This window comes from Lineus longissimus, chromosome 19 (genome assembly GCF_910592395.1).
Source record: "Lineus longissimus chromosome 19, tnLinLong1.2, whole genome shotgun sequence".
Lineage (NCBI taxonomy): Eukaryota > Metazoa > Nemertea > Pilidiophora > Heteronemertea > Lineidae > Lineus > Lineus longissimus.
This window is the reverse complement of record NC_088326.1, coordinates 5,127,805-5,146,246: the sequence shown is the minus strand read 5'-3', so window position 1 is coordinate 5,146,246 and position 18,442 is coordinate 5,127,805. Positions and strand designations below refer to the sequence as shown.

The 18,442-nt window shown below is 41.1% G+C and overlaps 1 protein-coding gene across 1 annotated transcript; it reads left to right on the top strand.

Moving 5' to 3' along the window:
* The first annotated feature begins 1,830 nt into the window (after positions 1–1,830).
* Positions 1,831–8,006, top strand: LOC135503182 (uncharacterized). The gene is made up of 4 exons (XM_064796619.1): positions 1,831–1,890; positions 5,059–5,444; positions 5,924–6,072; positions 7,150–8,006. The coding sequence occupies exons 2-4, from the start codon at positions 5,070–5,072 to the stop codon at positions 7,862–7,864; spliced, it is 1,239 nt and encodes a 412-aa protein (XP_064652689.1). The 5' UTR covers positions 1,831–1,890; positions 5,059–5,069; the 3' UTR covers positions 7,865–8,006.
* The last annotated feature ends 10,436 nt before the right edge of the window (positions 8,007–18,442 follow it).

Below are 18,442 nucleotides of genomic sequence, written 5' to 3'. Positions count from 1 at the left end.
TCTAAGAATTTAGGCAGATGTGTTGATTATCTGCTAATTGCCAAACATAACAATAATCAAACCACAATTAAGCTGCATTCACTCTCATCTGATTGCAATTTGATATTTAAAAACAAACAAAATCAGGTTGTATTCAATGGCGACATATACTGTAAATTGTTTCTTATGAGGTGACTAAAAAATTGATGTACACAATGTTTGTAAGGTTTAAGTCAAATTGCGCGTTCAAATATATTGGAACAGTATACCTCACACCACTTTGCTCTTATATGTCTGCCAAAACAAGCTCATCGGTGGGAAAATGAACCGTTTTCAAATCTAAATGAGCTAGAAACTTGGCTTCAAAATCACAAAACTAGCAAATACCATTAAATATTGTATTAAATTAGAAAAATGTTGATAGACATGAAATGGGATTTCTAAACAGTGATGTAATATATATATATATAAAGTATATATATTCCATATTCCTATATAAGTAGGATATATGGTCACTTTTGATATTTCAAATCTACCGGGAAGGTTTCTGCTCCTACTGGGGCGGAGTGTGCGTTAAAACGGGGTTAAAATTAGCCATAATGTGGGGGTGTTTGGTCAGGGTGGTTTCGCAGGCGCACGGATAGCGCGACGTGAACGTTTAGCTAGACGTAACCGTTTTATTTACTGCTGCGTCATTTCTGCGGTTTCGCTGCGCACGAGAAAGCGGTTACATTTAAGTCTAGGTGGCAACCCGACTTCATTATCTGTGTTTGCCTGCATGGATAGGCGATATCGACTACAAAAGCCAGTTATTTACAGCACAATATTCCTAATAACTATTACAGGTGCTGCTCGGGATGTACGACTTCTGTGTCAGTGAAAACTCGTCAAATTAGCTGTCCGTTTGCGTTTACGTGCATCGAGCCCGCTATACGTCTTTTCCCTCCGTTTACGCGTAGGGACGTTGCGTACGACGTCACGACACCGCAAGTAGTGATGACGTCACCGCTGCTAAGTGTTCACGTTACTCTATCCGTGCGCCTGCGAAACCAATCTTAGGGGCATATTCTAAAATACCTTGGTACCGTAAAGTCAACTTTTAAATGGAAAATGCATAAGCCTCGTTCTGAGAGTGGAGTGTTTTGGACACGCAACCAAGATGCTCTACCAAAGTTCCCTCGGGTTGCACTAAAATGTGGAACCATGCACACAGCTCACTTCAGAAGTTTGAGGCTCTCAAAACACTGCTTCAAACACAAATCAGCCAAGGAAGCATCAACCACCCTAAGTTTTTTAATGAGCACTACACATATTTGCTGAGAAAAACGCTCCAAATAGCCCATTTGCGCGGATTTTAGCGTCACTTGAGCGAGCCGATCCGGACTTCCTATACGGGCTGCCGTAACATAATGTAAACAACGGCGCTACCGGCGCTCCGGGCAGGCGATGGATGGAATTTGCCAAATTCGCACATATTCAAGTTATTTCGTGGCCTATCTTTTTAAGTTTGAGGTATTTTAGAATAGAAATTGAACCCTCGGCTTCGGACCTTGGTTGAGTTACCAAGACACTCTCGGGTGGAGCTAAAATTTCGTCCAAACCCTCGCCTGTCGGCTCGGGTTTGGACTGTATTTTAGCTCCACCCTCGAGTGTCTTGGTAACTCAACCAAGGTCCTCCGCCTCGGGTTCAATTCCTTAACCCTTCTTGTTATATATACTAACGTGGGAGATGAAAGTGTTAAACACTACAGTTGAGGAATTTCTCCTAAACGTCACACTATACTCAAGGTTAACACCTGTATATCAAGTTTGCATATTTCAAATATCTTTCTCAACTGCACATAATTTTATTGTGTGCAGAACGGTGTCGCGTTCCAGTCGATTCTTCATTTTCCTCTCAGTTCACTGCAGGTAGGTAAAGACAACGGTAACATTTTCCCGAAATTTTGATTAGAACTGTGCTGCCATTCAGGTGTCTCAGTTATTCTGGTTCTGGTTTGATAAATGACACACAATCTCTTAAAGCTTACTCGGTGCGCTCAAAAGTTTGAAGCACGTGAATGCAAGTAGGTGAAGCCAGTCTGATTGGGCAAACAGCTGGACGCCAAGCAATAAACTGATGGTTGCAGTGGAATATAATCCAGTGATAAATGTTGCCGTGTTATAAAGTTCTTAAACTCGCATTTAATAATGGTCGTTTCTGAAATATACAAACATCGACAAATGATAAGAAAAATAAGTATACGTAAATAAATAAATAAAAAACATACTCATGTAAATTAACACCTTATAACAGATCTATAGCAAAAATCCAAGTTCGTCGCACGCATTCTATTCTAATATGAACTGGTTTCATTTAGGGCTACACAACGCCAGGAAGTCTCTCAAATCACACCGCAATATAAACGGCTTATCGACACCATTTAAATACACTCTGGTAGAAGCATTGGACATACAATACAAATGTTCCTAGACAAATTAAATTTTACAATATAAATCCAGAGCAATATTCCCGATATCATGGGGAAAATATAGAGGCTACACCAAATGTCCGTCATTAGAATTGCATGCATATATACATGGTGCAAACTTGCATTCGAAAACAAGGAATTTTTTTTGCTATTTCTATACCTGGATGTGCTTTGAGTTTGACCCCGTCACAATCGAAGTTAAAGCGGAAAATCGGCTCAACTTGTTCACTGCGTCGACTGACGGATGTGAAACAACACTCACGGATGTCAACAACTACACTGTTGTTGTGAAACGTAAAGAGGGCTGACTTGTCCCGTACGCGGATTAGACCGTTGTGATTGAACGTTGCGTCAATCAGTGTCAATACCGTGTCGCTGCGTCATCCGTGGATTCGGTGACGTCGGGTTGACCCGTGGCGTCGCTCTTCGTGGAGAGACGTTCCCTTCGATGACGCAATTTGGCGTCAGATTTGGTGGGAAAACTGGGTTGCGCATGTGTCCCCATAGGTGGCGACATAGAGTGTGTTTGCGGGTTTGGCTCGCCGGGTGAGGTTGCCATGAAAACGGTTTCGAAAAGGTGTTTTCTCATCAGTAATCAGTGCGGGAAAGACGGAGTATGGTGCAGGTACCAAAGTGAACCCTGTGAAATCTTATGTGTGGTAAGACTGTGAGTATGTCCCGAAAGGGTCCATATTCACCAATGTATTGCAAAAGCAGTACACTGAAGGGTTGTGCTGGGTTTGCAAAATAAAGGAATGAAACTGACGCCAAATTGCGTCATCGAAGGGAACGTCTCTCCGCGAAGAGCGACGCCACGGGTCAACCCGACGTCACCGAATCCACGGATGACGCAGCGACTTTAGGACAATGCAACGGTATTGACACTGATTGACGCAACGTTCAATCACAACGGTCTAATCCGCGTACGGGACAAGTCAGCCCTCTTTACGTTTCACAGTTTTATTTCCGATTTTGACTAGAGACTTTTGCCGCAGACGACATGGAAGAACCAAATCTCCCCGGCTCCCCTCCACTCCACACCAGGACGGAGGACACGCCAATTCAACCTCAAAACCCCAAATCGGGAACATCAGGGCAGTCACAGAGGACTATTCTTTTTTCATGAAGGACCAAAACTATACTGTTGTTGTCGACGTATGTGTACACTGAACTTGGGATGTGCGTCGGCCCCGTGTTGAAATGCCGTTCAGTGCCATTTGTGTAGCGTAAGCAATAGTCTTTCACGGGAGAATGGTCACTGAAAGAATTGTCCAGAAAAAATTGTATAATATTTGGGGTTTTCCGTGATTGTCCGGCCCAATTGGCGATATTTCCATTTGGGATGGTGAACAGAGCTAGGAGCAAATGCGATGCTTATGATTTAAAGAAATAAAATGCCCGATTTAAAATCCTGCAGAATCAGGGGAATTGGGCGTTTCCAGTGATATACGATACACATGGGTTGTCCTCATGCAATCACATTGGAAACGCATTTTAAAATAGATGTTACGTCCTGTTAATAGGGCAAGTCATCATCGCGAACATTCGGGAAAAAAGTCCCTTACGAGACCAAAGCACGACTGTCGCAATGACAAAAAGTAAAAACGTCACAGAATTATTTGAGCAGTGACGAGTGACGATTGACGTCAGAGCCCAGATTACGTAACCGCGGGAACATCTCATAACAATCTGGTACGGTGGCATTACACAGTGCAGGGAACGGCGTCAAGGGCAGCGTCAAATAGGCCCCGGGCAACCGACACGAGGTAGTCTTTCAGTTCCTGCTGATGACATCATATGCACCATAATCCATACATTTCTGGGTTCATATGAATCCAGAGAAGAAGTCTGCAACATTTTTATTGCATTTAATTCATAAGTTCACCGATAGGTCGCGACACCTTTGACACCACTTGGATCCTGAAAATTGTAAATAATTGACAAAGAAATGGCATGATGGGTGAGATATTCAAACGGCCTCAATCGGTTCAAAATGAATGATTTGGGAATGCCATTACCACCGGCAGATAGCCAAATGCATCTAGTTTTTCATTTAATGTGAAAACATGGGTCATCTCTGCTATTTGTTCACTATATGGCCTAGAATTTGAACGAGCATAATTGACACTCGCACAACTACGCCTAACCTCACGTGGCACATGGAAGGTATATGTTACATATTAAGGCCAAACTGGGGATTGAGACTCGCTTCAAATGGCACAGATTCTAGGCTTATAAAAGGAGCTAGTTTGCACTTTTTTTAGGCAGGGTGGTAAAAAAGGAGGGCATGGCGTGGCAAGAAACATATTTTAGCGGCAAGGCGCATTTCAAAATTGTTTTTTAAGGCATGGCGCTGCAGCCCTCTTGAAATGCCTAGCTAGGGGTGTGTGGATGGCACACTTTTTCCAGGTTGTTTGAAGCCACACTACGATTGAGTATTCTTTACTTTGTTGACAGCGTAGTTTATTCCCTTTTCTAGGAAGCCACACTATGATTCAAAATAATATTGTATAATTGATTGATAGCATACTTTATTCCTTTTTCTTGGAAACCACACTATGATTGTGAATTGTATACTTTATTGACAGCGAACTTTTCCCTGTTCTAGGAAGCCATACTATGATAGTCAAACCAGTTCTCCTGGCGGTAATCGCCAGCTGCATGCAGAGCAGCACGGCCAAATGGACTTCCTACGAAAGTGATTTCGAATTCGAATGCCCAAGTCTCCATCACCTCAACAGGATGAACAGCCAATACAATGGTAGAAACGACAGAAAATGGGAGTACGGTTGTACGGAAGGATTCGTGGGAGAAGATTGTATTTGGAGCGAAGATATGGTCGAACAAGATGGCAGCATTATCTTCTACTGCGGCAATGATGAGGGTGATGATCTTGATACACTCATGAATCCACAAGTCAAGCCAGTTATAACCGGTGTTAAGTCTCGTTACAACGGTGGTAAGGGAAGGATCTGGACTTACAAATGCTGTAAGGCAAGTACACTTCAATATCTTTGGTCGTGCTTTGTAGCCAGCTCATTTGTCGCCCAACTGCTCAACCAGGCATAAGGACGTGGCCTTGTCGCAGTCATTTAAATCACCTACAGCTATACGTCGCACACCTAGGCGGTTTTTCCGTCCCCAGGTTATTTACCAAGGAACTACAATATTTGAAATGTACGCAATGTATTACATGACCACTCATTTATGAAGGCATAGGGATTTTCTTTCACTAATCATATAGTTTATGAACTAGGTATTCATCTAAGAAAATTTCATGCCTTTGTCTCAAGGGTTTAAAGCCTCTGTGAAAGAAATTCCGTATCCGTAAAAATGTTATGGTGAATTTCCCGCTACAACAGATTCTCGTAAGGTCGAATGCTGGTGTGAAATATATAGCCGACGGACTACGCCACCACCTAAGTAGTTAATTGGCTAGGGTTTTTAATCTCACAACCAACAACGTCTTTTAGCTCAATACGAAACCTGCGACTGAATGTAGAACCGAGCGTGACATCAACAAGTGGGGTGAAACCATGGTAAAAGACTTTCAGGTCGATCGAGCGATGTACGGACTCACCTCGTTCATCCCGGTGGAAAAATTGGAACAGGGCAACAGAGGGTGAGTAGGAACTACAGTAGAAACTCTCTACTGAGGACACCCACCGAACTGAGAAGTGCTGTCCTTAATAGAGAGGTAACTTTGAATGGAAACAACCAATTTAGGACCAAAACTAGTGTCCACTAGCCCCTCTCTACTTAGGACACCCACGGAACTGACAAGTGCTGTCCTTAATAAAGACGTAACTTTGAATATAAACAACCAATTTAGGACCAAAACTAGCGTCCACTAGAACCTCTCTATTTAGGACATCATCCTGGACTGACAAGTATTGTCCAGGTGACAGCTAAGGGAGGTTTCAATGCATATATGTCACAGAATTTTATACACTGGGTTGGAAAAGGGCCATCCATAAAGTATTTTTCCCCAACCACCAATTTTTCTGATCCCCTTCCCCTTAAACACACCTTGTATGCTCTGACCGTAACAGCCACCCCCCCCCCCCCCCCCCCGTACGCATACGCATTAGTAAATTACACATTCACAGTGTATTCGGGTAGTGTGTAATAAACAAGCAGTTTTGTCATACTTTTTACTAATTGTATCAATCTGGCATGTCAGTCGGCCAACCTGGTCTTAAAAATTGAGGCCGGATATATTTGGCAAACCGTTCACCGAAAGGGAATCATTTTTGCCCTGTTTGGAGAGCCGCTTGCCGAACAGCACTGACAATCAGCACAGTTTGGCATGCCCGGCTTGCCAAACAGATACAAATTTCTACCCTGTTTGGCTAGCCGGAGACTTTACAACACATTAGCCAATCGGAGAGCAGTGACGTCATATTTGAATTAATATGCGCAAAATTAACAATAGCCGATTTCTCGCTCTCGGTTCATTTTCTTGTACTAAACTCGTGTTCTTGCAAAAAATCGATGGAGAGGAATATATGCGAGTATGTGATTAACTGATAAGCGTAATAAATTAATTGGGTACATTGCTAAGGTCTCTAAATCTCCAGACACATTTTATACTGTCATCTTGCTCTGAGGAGAGAACAGTTCTATCCTGCCTCCTATACGTAACGCCTCGTTATCCTACTCAGCGCAATTTCTGGATTGGCATTCTCTCTCTTTTCAGCGACCGCGTATGGAGCATCGCTACCTGTTTGTACGTCGGTTGTCAGGTAAGGAAGCTCGAAGTTGTAAACCCCATTGAAACCGTCGATGAGGGAGAGACCATGATAGGAATCAATGCTGACCAGACCTGCAGTAGCGATACGTCAACGCTCAAATTATACAGAACCGACTCCGTAACCCGAACTGCGGCTTTTACCATAGCAAATGGTCGTGATTACAACTGGGCTACTTCGCTTGAAGTCAGTGCCACATTAACTGCTGGATTCCTTGGTTCTGGTACGACACTAAGCTATGGTGCGGAACATACACGAGGCGGAGCCACAACCATCGAGAGGGCAGAAACGGATGAAACGAGTACTGGTTCCGAGGACTCGACTGGTAAGGATTTGTCATACCAAGGTCCTGGTGCGGCTATGATCATCGGCACCATCAACAGATACAGGCTCAACACCAACGACATTGACATCGACGTCATCTCTACCTGCGGCGACGGTACCGAATGGCGAAAGACGGTGCAGATGAACGTGCGCGGTTCGACCTATGGGAAGGCATTCTACCGCACGCGACGGGCAACATTCCTGCCCGGACGATGTGGCTCAGAGACAGAGAACTGCATCGGCGGTATAAGCGGAGGGAATGACGCTGATACAATCTTTCGACACTTTGAAAACTGCATCGGCGATGCGGGTGATGTTAGCCGCATTAGCCGCATGTAAGAACTTCATGGAAAAGTCATTATGAGAATAAAATTGATCGAACCAACAATTCTTTGACTCAATATTGCATGTACCTAGAGTCATTCAAATAAAAAGACGCTGATGTATCCAAGACATCGGTAGCGTAGTGAAAGCGCACTGGCAAATCGAGTGACAGTATTAAAATGAAGATAACAAAACACAAACAATCTACTTCATGTCCATGCCGACTCATCGGTGGTGAATATCAGTCTTAGAGTCTCCTGCTTTCACCGCCGACACAAAGGGCTAGGAAATCCGTCGGACGAACCATCATAAACGGGCGGCCAATCAATTTGCTCGACACAGAGTAATTGAATGAGGCCTAAATTAATAGTGCCAACCTTACCCTTCTCCTATACAACATGAACTCAGCATTTGGGTTAGATCAGTATCCCTGGAACTGTTACCCATTGAACACCAGGTCTTCCATTATGATGGCATTCAGTGCCTTTCTCGTGAGACAAACATGAGTCAGTGTAATGTAAGTGTTGTCGCGACAGGGACGGGTGGGAAAAGAAGGGAATGCAGGGAGACTACTGATAAAGTAACAGCCCTTCTGACGGCCGAGCGGGGGGGGGGAGTTTATCGGCGGTGAAGTATGGATATACGGACAACGACGGTGGATCGGCAAAACCAAGGATCCGAACAAAAAATCTGGCCCCTTCCCCTTGAGTTTACTGAGTGAGGGAGGAGGACCGCCTTGGCGCCCAAAACTGGTTGGTCATGATGGCGAAAATGACGTCCCAAGGAAGATATCATTCAGATCATCGTTTTTTTGCCGACAGTTTTTTTCGCTAGACTGTGCCTACCTGGAAAATGTCTCTCCTAGGTCTTCATCGACTTGTCCCAACTCAAACTACCGGGCGAAAAACCGCGTGTTGAATGAGCATCAAAGTGTCCGCCACGACCATCGCCTTTATGTAGATACACGGAGAGAGCGCCCGGTTCTGAGTAATAGGAAATGCGATCCACGAATCTACGACTTTTGTAGTTGAAACATAAGGCCAAAACCTATTAATTAGGGTATGCATACTATGCATACCCTTATTGAAGTTGCCTTATTTCCAATAAAAACCCGAAATAACCTAGCATGCATTTTCCTATTACTTTAGACTTATTACAACATGTAAAGTCTGTAAAGTCTGTAAAGTCTGTACACTGGTATTTAATAACAACAACACAGCTGATTCATGCAATCCGTGTGACTCACTCGAGTGAAGAGTCTGTACACTGGTATTTAATAACAACCACACACCTGATTCATGCAATCCGTGTGACTCACTCGAGTGAATGATTGTCTGAACTTCCTGGTATGTCAGCTGTGCATTTGAGTAAGTGAAATTTAATAAAATAATTTAATCTATGAACTACCTGGTATGTCAGTTGTACATGTAAGTGAAATTTAATAACAATTTTTAATCTAAATAATGAGTGATAAAAACCAAAAGGTTAATTGCCCAACGTGCAATAAATCTATTGCATACAGCAATATGGCAGCTCACAGGAAGACGAAGGGGCAATTAAATAAATTAATGGTACAAGTACCTTCTATTCTATCACTAATCCCTAAAGTAAATAAAAAGTTTTCCTTTGAGACTGGTGAGCTTGATCACATCAATAAATTTAAAGGAATTGAGTTGGCAAAGGAATATGGCAAGCCTGTTGTTACCATTAGAGTGAATATTGATAGAGAAGCTAAACAGGTTTTTGAATACAGGGAGAAATTAGAGGAAGTACTTTTTAAGCTCAATGATTACCACCATAAAATAAGCATATCAGTTTTCGCCCAGTTCAACAGACCTAAGACCGTAGAGCAGAGCTTGGCTCAGCAAGTTGATACAGTTACCCACCCCATTCAGTCTCCAATGGAAAGCATAATTTCAAGGAATCAGGCAATCTATGCAGTAAAAAACCAGCTTAATTACATTAAAGTACAGATTGAGGAGAGATACTTTCAAATAAGTGGCTTGTCTCTTAACATAACAGAGTCCTGTGACATGACAATCTGTTCATACAAGAGGTGCAAAGGTGGTCATTACATTAGATTACCTTTTAACACTAAAAATGTAATAAATGTGGAAACAAATGATCAGAAGTGTTTACTCTGGAGCCTACTGGCCACTAAATACCACAACAGCATTTCGTGTGAGGGGCAAACAAGTTTTAATGCTACAGAAATTAACCCCTACAAGATGTATGAAAATGAGATTAAGATCAACTCATTTCCTGTATTTATTCAAAAGGATATCCCTAAGATCGAGAGTGATAACAATCTCAAGATTAATATGTTCAAGTTACAGAACGAAACTGCTAAAAACATATGTGAAGCAAAATTAGAACATCTCTACCTGTCTGGGAATGGTGAGAATTATGATGACGATGACGTAATTGATATTCTTTCTTTCAAGGGTCATTTCATGTGCATAACTGACATTAATATGTTCTTCAGGAATGGCACTCATACTGTGTATCTCTGTAGGAGATGCATGAATTACTGTTATCGTAAATCTACACTTGAGAATCATAAGAAGAAATGTAATGAACATGAATATTGTAAGATAAGTTTGCCAGAACCAAACAGTAAATTGTCTCAACTTAAGTTTGAAAAACATTTAATAAAGAATAGAGTTCATTTTGTTATCTATACAGATTTTGAATCAATAAACATACCTGTAGTATCAGTAGAGAGTAATAGTAAAAAACTTTTTAAACCGAACGCATCAGCAGTTGGAGTTTATGTTAATTCTGATTACCAATACCTTTACAATAATCAGTATTTAAGTCATAGAGGCTCTGATGTTGTAGATGTGTTCTGTAATTGGCTTATCAAAATGGAAGAACAATTCTCTAATTTATTGAACAGTAACTTTCCTCTAACAATAACAGATGTAGACTGTGAGAGGTACCACCCAGAAGTATTAAGGTAGCAGGAAGGGTTGGGCATTTGTGGTTTCTGAGTCTGAGGGGGTTGGTGTCTGTTGACTGTGCTTTAAGAGAGACTAGGCATGGCGCCAGTCTCTCTTAAAGCACAGTCAACAGGCATTTGGTCTCAGTATTTGGGTTTTGATTGCCATGACTGTACCCCTGTAAAAGTCAGAGGAGGAGAAGTTTGGAATGATGAAAGCATTGAAGAAGAAGAAATGTTATTATTGAGGAAAGCAAAATTTATTATGAGACTAGAAGGCAGTGTCCTGACTTGATTATTTTGAAAATGGCGGTCTGAACACATTAAAAGGTGGAACATGGCATTTTATCGACTTTGAAGTGCTCCGCAGTTAAAGGGAGACTATAGGCAGCAGCTAGGTAGGCAAGATAAAGTCATACAAATTTGCCAATAGGGGTCAGTCATATCTCTAGGCATGGCGCCAGTCTCTCTTAAAGCACAGTCAACAGGCATTTGGTCTTAGTATTTGGGTAAGTACAGAATCAAGGCAGCACAGAGAGCAATGATTGAACGATGCTGTGGACAAGTCCAAGGATACTGCATCAGTCACGACCAACTTCTCATCAGAAAGCGTCACCACCAGCATATTCAATGTTCAGTTCCAACCTGTACCAGTCCAATGCACGCCTGTCATGGTCAGCAGTGGTCAGCTTAGCGCGATATGGAACATTCTTCCGAAACTCAAGCGAGGGAAGTCTGCTCATTTGCCTATCTCGCGCACTGCTCCTTCTTGTCAAACATCGTAGTGAAATCGTGGTACAGTGGGGCGTCCTCGAGGATTGCAGCTGGTCGGACAGACGTGAGGTGGAATGTGGGCGGCTGCACTTCTTCGTTGATGTGCGATGGCAGATAGCACAGTTGTTGCGTTGCATGACAGCTGAAAGTGAATGTGATATCATAGAACTGAGGCGTTTGCAATGAGACTATAGGTGAAGTAGAAGCAAGGAGTGAAATGGGCCATCTTCCAGTGACTAATATACAGAGTAAGGGCCCTGGGTGTTGTTAGATTCAGCATTGAATGTATTCCTCGTACAAGCGTGAATAGTGTGGACATACAGTGAGAGGTGAGAGACCCCTATTGACTACTTCTTGTAACTTTATCTTGGATATTATATTAGTATTGAACTTCTAGCCATGGAATATGAAGAAATTGAAGTTGTAGGCATGGAATATGAAAAATTATTCAACGGTGAAAGACATTATTATTCCATGAGGCTTTGCCGTGATCGCAAAGGACGCGACGTGATTGGTTCACATGCTAATGAGGTATGATAATGATAATTACCTCTATAATGCTACTTGGATAGCGACTGTGTCGTTGACTGCAACAGTGGTCTATGTCAAACATCGTAGTGAAATCGTGGTACAGTGGGGCGTCCTCGAGGATTGCAGCTGGTCGGACAGACGTGAGGTGGAATGTGGGCGGCTGCACTTCTTCGTTGATGTGCGATGGCAGATAGCACAGTTGTTGCGTTGCATGACAGCTGAAAGTGAATGTGATATCATAGAACTGAGGCGTTTGCAATGAGACTATAGGTGAAGTAGAAGCAAGGAGTGAAATGGGCCATCTTCCAGTGACTAATATACAGAGTAAGGGCCCTGGGTGTTGTTAGATTCAGCATTGAATGTATTCCTCGTACAAGCGTGAATAGTGTGGACATACAGTGAGAGGTGAGAGACCCCTATTGACTACTTCTTGTAACTTTATCTTGGATATTATATTAGTATTGAACTTCTAGCCATGGAATATGAAGAAATTGAAGTTGTAGGCATGGAATATGAAAAATTATTCAACGGTGAAAGACATTATTCCATGAGGCTTTGCCGTGATCGCAAAGGACGCGACGTGATTGGTTCACATGCTAATGAGGTATGATAATGATAATTACCTCTATAATGCTACTTGGATAGCGACTGTGTCGTTGACTGCAACAGTGGTCTATGTCAATGTGTACCTGTAATGTCAATGAAGTATGATGAGGTGATGACGATAGTGCAATTATTAAATATTGGCAAGAGATCATACTGCAACATAGGTCTTGTTTTTGACAGATGACTGTGCGACATTCCCATTGGGTCTTGTTAGAGTCAGCGCTGCATGTATTCCTTGTACAAGCTTGAATAGTTGTGACGGACTTTGAGGGGTTAGAGACCCCTATCGGCTACTTCGTCTAACTTTATCTTGCCTACCTAGCTGCTAGCAATAGTGCCCCTTTATCAAGACTGAAACCCACTGTGTGGGGCTAAGAAATTACCTTTATAATCCTAGTTGGATAACCACTGTGTAGATGATTTGAAGAGTGCTCTGTGGATGTGTGCCTGTAATGTCAATGAAAGTATGATGAGGTGATGACGATAGTGGAATGACGAAATATTGGAAAGAGATCTATTCCTAGAAGAACATATGTCCTGTTTTGACTAGGTGGCGCATTTTAGAATCAGCAGTGAGCACTGTGTGTAACATGGTGGAGGCAGCGGAGATAATAACTGTGTCGAAAGTATTGTTATAGGGCCTTCCCTAGGCCCATGGGGTTAAATTTACAATCCACGATTGAAAAGACGTAGTTTGATCGCATTCAACTATAAATCCATTGAACAGTTGTGTTCGTTTAGTCAACCGATGACCTTTTGTTGGGCCATGATCGGGGATTGTAAACTGTAAATGTATTATGGACTGGGAGACGGGGGAAACACAAGTGAAATAGACCAAAACAAGTGATTTTGGGGCTTTGGTTTAGACGCATGCCCATGCGCCATGCGGGATTATACGGTTTATGTGAACTTGTTGACATCTACATGATCTAGTGCTGTTATTGGTCATGGTACATGGTAGGCCTAATCATCATGGCTATATGTTTCAGGAAAAGTTCGGAGTAAAATGAACTGCCGATGAATAATGATGTTGTTCATGTTTACCATGTTTACTAGTACATAGCCATAGGGTATGCACTGGCCAGTGCACTTTCTGCACGTCGTCATGGTCATGTACGTGATACCGTAACCTTGCATATTTTGTTTTTTGAATGCGCATGCTTTTTGGGCAAAATCACTTGTACCAACACTAATGAATAAGGTCTTCTTATCCCTATGACTCCATACACAGTGAGGGCATTGTCCCATTCCCATCAAATGGTAACTTATTGTACCGTATTAGGGTGGAAGTTGGGGAGCAGATACCTACCGTTGCACGCCTGTCATAATCAGTAGTGATGAGCTTAGCGCGATATGGAACATTCTTCAGAAACTCAAGCGAGGGAAGTCTGCTCATTAGCATATCTCGCGCACTGCTCCTTCTTGTCAAACATCGTAGTGAAATCGTAATGGAAAACGTCTGGCTTTGCGCCAGACGTTGAGACTAATAAGTGAAGAACTAATAGGTAAAGAACTTCTACTTGCGCGAGACTGCTCTGATAAAATTATCATTGCAGAGACTACGGTGACGTACACATATATTTTTTACAATCAAAAATGCCCTCAAAAGACGACATGGAATGATTATTTTATTGATATTTCCTACTATATACCTTCCAATTATCACTTTATACAAATAGATCGGCGTTAGGTCGCATGCTTTTCTTTCCTGGTGACACTATAAAGCAAAATAGTTGCAACCCCGTAAATGCGCTATAAGTCCAATAATAAGTGACGGTGACCCGTTATAAATGTTTCGCCAGCTTCGCTTTTTTGCCGCTACGCGGCGCGTTGGGCCCTTGCGTCAAGAAACATACTGTTACTACTGCAATCAGTTGCTAGGGTATGATAAGGGCAAGGACCATGATCACTACAGTGGTAGTTTTAGAGGTGCTGCTCACAGCTCTTGCAATCTGAATGAAAAGTTGTTCGTTCCAGTGTTTTTTCACAATCTAAGTAATCATGATTCTCACCTATTCATTAAAGATTTAATGACTAAATTACCTCAAAATAAGAAACTTCTTAGACTCATACAAATTTCTACAGTCCAGTTTAGATAACATTACAAAATCAATGGTAGACGGTGACTTCAAAATAACGAGACAGATGTTCCCTGATACTACAGACTTCAAACTATTTCAAACTACTTCAGAGAGTTACTGGGTGATGATAAGATCAAATGTAGAGAAACTGATACTTACACAAAAGGATAAGACCAACTACATAGTGCAATACATGATGCTACAGTTTTACCTCAAGCACGGAATGGTACTTGAGAAGGTTCATTCTGTGATCAGCTTTAAACAGTCTAAGTGGTTGGCGACATACATTGACTTTAATACTAAAAGGAGGATGGATTCTAAGACTGACTTTGAGAAAGATTACTTTAAACTGATGAATAATGCTTTCTACGGTAAGACCTGTGAGAACAAAAGGAACAGGATGGAGATTGAGTTGGTAACAGAAGGTGAAAGAGCCAGGAGTGTAATGGCCAATCCCAGGTTTTCATCAATATGCATATTTGACGAACATAATGCTGCTATTAGTATGAGGAAAACATCAATGAAATTCAACAAACCAATTTACATAGGAGCTACGGTACTTGCATTGCTTAAATTATTAATGTATGAATTTTACTATGAGGTGCTTCAACCTTATTTTGGTGAGAAGAACCTGCATCTACGGTATCTTGATACAGATTCCTTTGTATTGAAAATTAATACTGATGACTTAACTAAAGATCTCAAAGATTTAAAGGACCACTTTGACTTCAGTAACTATCCCAAGGATCATCCTCTCTATGACACTAACAAGAAGAAGGTGCCAGGTTATTTTAACTCTTTCGCGTCTGCTCCCGGGCATGGCCGGGTTGCGTTCCCAACAGTTGACGGCCGCTCCCGGCCATGTCCGGGACCCTATCTTCCCCGATTCAAATGCTTGTAGAGCCTACTATGTGTACTAGGGATAAAATACGAGCACACTGTCTGCTTCATAGATTTTGACACCTTATATTGGCGGTTTGGGAGCTGGTACTGACCTTTTAGTCGGGCATCTTACCACGTGCATGGTGTGATATTTGTTCCTGGTTTTCGATTTTGCTAGCCATAGGTAAAAGCCCTATTTACACATGTAACTGTTACTAACACGTAGTTTTAAGTCCTGAAGTCTCAGAAATACATTGATTGCCAGTTTTAGCTAGGATTTGAGTGGTTTTAGTGATGTTTTTGTGAGGCCACGTGCTGAAAGGTTCAGGCCTATGCTATGCAGCCTCCCTTCTTCATCAGATTATACGATTCGTACACTATATTTTGCTCTCATGCATGTTTTATGCATTTCTCAGTGATCTCAAATGCATCCTGAGGATTGTGATTTGCCAAGGTATGGGTGTTTGAAGGCTTCAGGTACCTTTTTGTTGGAGTGGCCCAAACCCTGAAGTATAACAGGACATATATATTGTAATGTTTTTCATCATCAAAGTGCACTTGTCCCTGCATGTATTTTGTGAGCCAAATCAAAGTGGATTTGTTAGAAAACACTTACCGGTATTCTTTTCAGAAAAGATGAAAACTGATGAGATAGCCCAGATTTTTATGCATATGGATTCTGAAGATGATTTTGGGGGAGATAGCGACGATGAAGACGATCAGATGGATTATCAAAGTGCAAGCCCTGAACCTCTGATTCTCTGATGCAGGAGATGCTCTGAGGCTGGAGGCAAGATACTCTGAGCAATGGCCTGAATATCTTCCTTTTCAGGATGCTACACCTGGGGTGAAGTGACGTAGGAAGTTGCGCATTTGTGCACAAATGTCGAAAGGATCCAAATCCATATGTTGTGAACCACGACCTTCCACGTGCTCCTCCCAGGCCGAAGTCATCAGTCCAATGCCCTAAGTGCCAGGTAGCCCTCCACATCACACCCTGCTTCAAGCTGTGGCATACATCTGCCTAATTAATTCAACAAACAAGCTGGTAATTGAAAAGAGTTTTTTTTAGCATTTATCAGCTATGATCCGAATCATGCCCCCTGCGACCCCCCACGACCCCCAAGCCCGGGGTGGGGGGGGGGGATACAACAAAAGCTGGTCTTCTATATTGTTCTTTGAATGTTTCCTCCCAAAATTTAATGTTTTCAGTGATAAATAACTAAAGGTAAACCATTTTGATTCATTTCAAAACCGTTCATAATCATAATCATTGAAAAATTTGAAAAAAATGTCGACCCTTGCACTCAGTTACTATAATATTTTGCCTACAAGGGGTTAATCTTTTGACCTGAAACACTACATGCTTATGTTCTTATCATCATTTCCTGAAAGTTTCAAAGCTGTTGAGTGAAATTGAGTGAAATAAACTTTCTAAACGTTTTGAATTAAAAAAAAGGAAAATTTCCCTTTTTGCACCGGATGACCCCAGATTTTAGACCCCAAGGGGTTAAAATTTGTTAAAACTTTGACTATGCTCATGTAGCTAAAGGTCTGGCCATTAGTTTGTAAAAGTTTCACCTTCATATTCCAAGCAATAAAAGTTCTATGATTTTTTTAGCAAAAAATGTCATTTTCTGCATTCTTCCAAAAAAGTATGCGGCCAGAGAATACGGTACACTATAAAAGTATGTGGACGCGAAAGGGTTAAGGATGAGCTAGGAGGAGAAGAGATGACTGAATTCATTGCACTTAAAGTAAGATGTATGCTTACAGGACCAAGACTATGACTATGTCCAGAGAACATGAAAAAGTGTCAGGAGCGAAGTTCGAAGACTCGATCAAAGAAACATAATCTTATTCAGTTACTAAGAAATTATAAGGTATTGGAAAGAATGCAGTAAAGGGAAATATTGCATTCAATGATTATGTTGACTGTCTGGAGAATAGTAAGTCATTTAATCATAAGATGAGACACTTGATATCAGATAAACACCATATGTATCTAGAAGAAGTAAATAAGAAAAGTCTTAGTCCTTTTGATGACAAGAGATTCATACTAGGATGGGATTACTACGGTATCATTCGGGATGTAGATTAGAGTTAAGTATTTTTAAATTTTTAAATACAGATGAATACAATGGACTTTATAATACAGGAATCAAACTGTGAGGAAGCATCATTTCAGTACTACTTACCAAAATAAAATAAACATAAAATCCATTACTTTAAAGACAATAACCTTTTACAACTCTTGGTGGACATCGGATTTCATACCAGAGTATGAAAATGATGAATTCTTTGAAAAACATTTTAGTTTAAGTGAGTTTTGTGATAAAATTCAAAACGAAATTATTAATAAACAAATTAAACATGTAAAAAAACTGTGATAATATTAATTACATAATAATTGAACTTACAGAGGATAACAAATTCTCATTAAATGAAAAAAAATTGTTACTTAAGTTGATGGGATTTAAAAAAGGAAAGTTTACAAATAAAGGAAATACTACACTACCAGACCTATTCTTTTTTACAATTCTTATCTTTTATTAAAATCAAATCTGGTTGATAAAAGTAAAACACTCTTCAAAAACAGACCTTCAGATATTTTTTTGTATCATACCTGTATAGGATGGTGATCAGATTAAGCTTCAAAGGTACGAACTTAACTGTACTAAAGAAGTTAACAAATGTACTAATCATATCAAATTTGAAATAAATATTGAGGCTGATAGTAAAATCGTAATTTCAGAGGAATGCCTATTGTTCTTGAAT

Bases quoted from the DNA above. Each gene is read 5' to 3' on its own strand.
- LOC135503182 (XM_064796619.1), top strand. From the start codon at position 5,070: ATGATAGTCAAACCAGTTCTCCTGGCGGTAATCGCCAGCTGCATGCAG. The intron at 5,445-5,923 runs GCAAGTACACTT...AACGTCTTTTAG, and splicing joins GGACTTACAAATGCTGTAAG to CTCAATACGAAACCTGCGAC. The intron at 6,073-7,149 runs GTGAGTAGGAAC...CTCTCTTTTCAG, and splicing joins TTGGAACAGGGCAACAGAGG to CGACCGCGTATGGAGCATCG.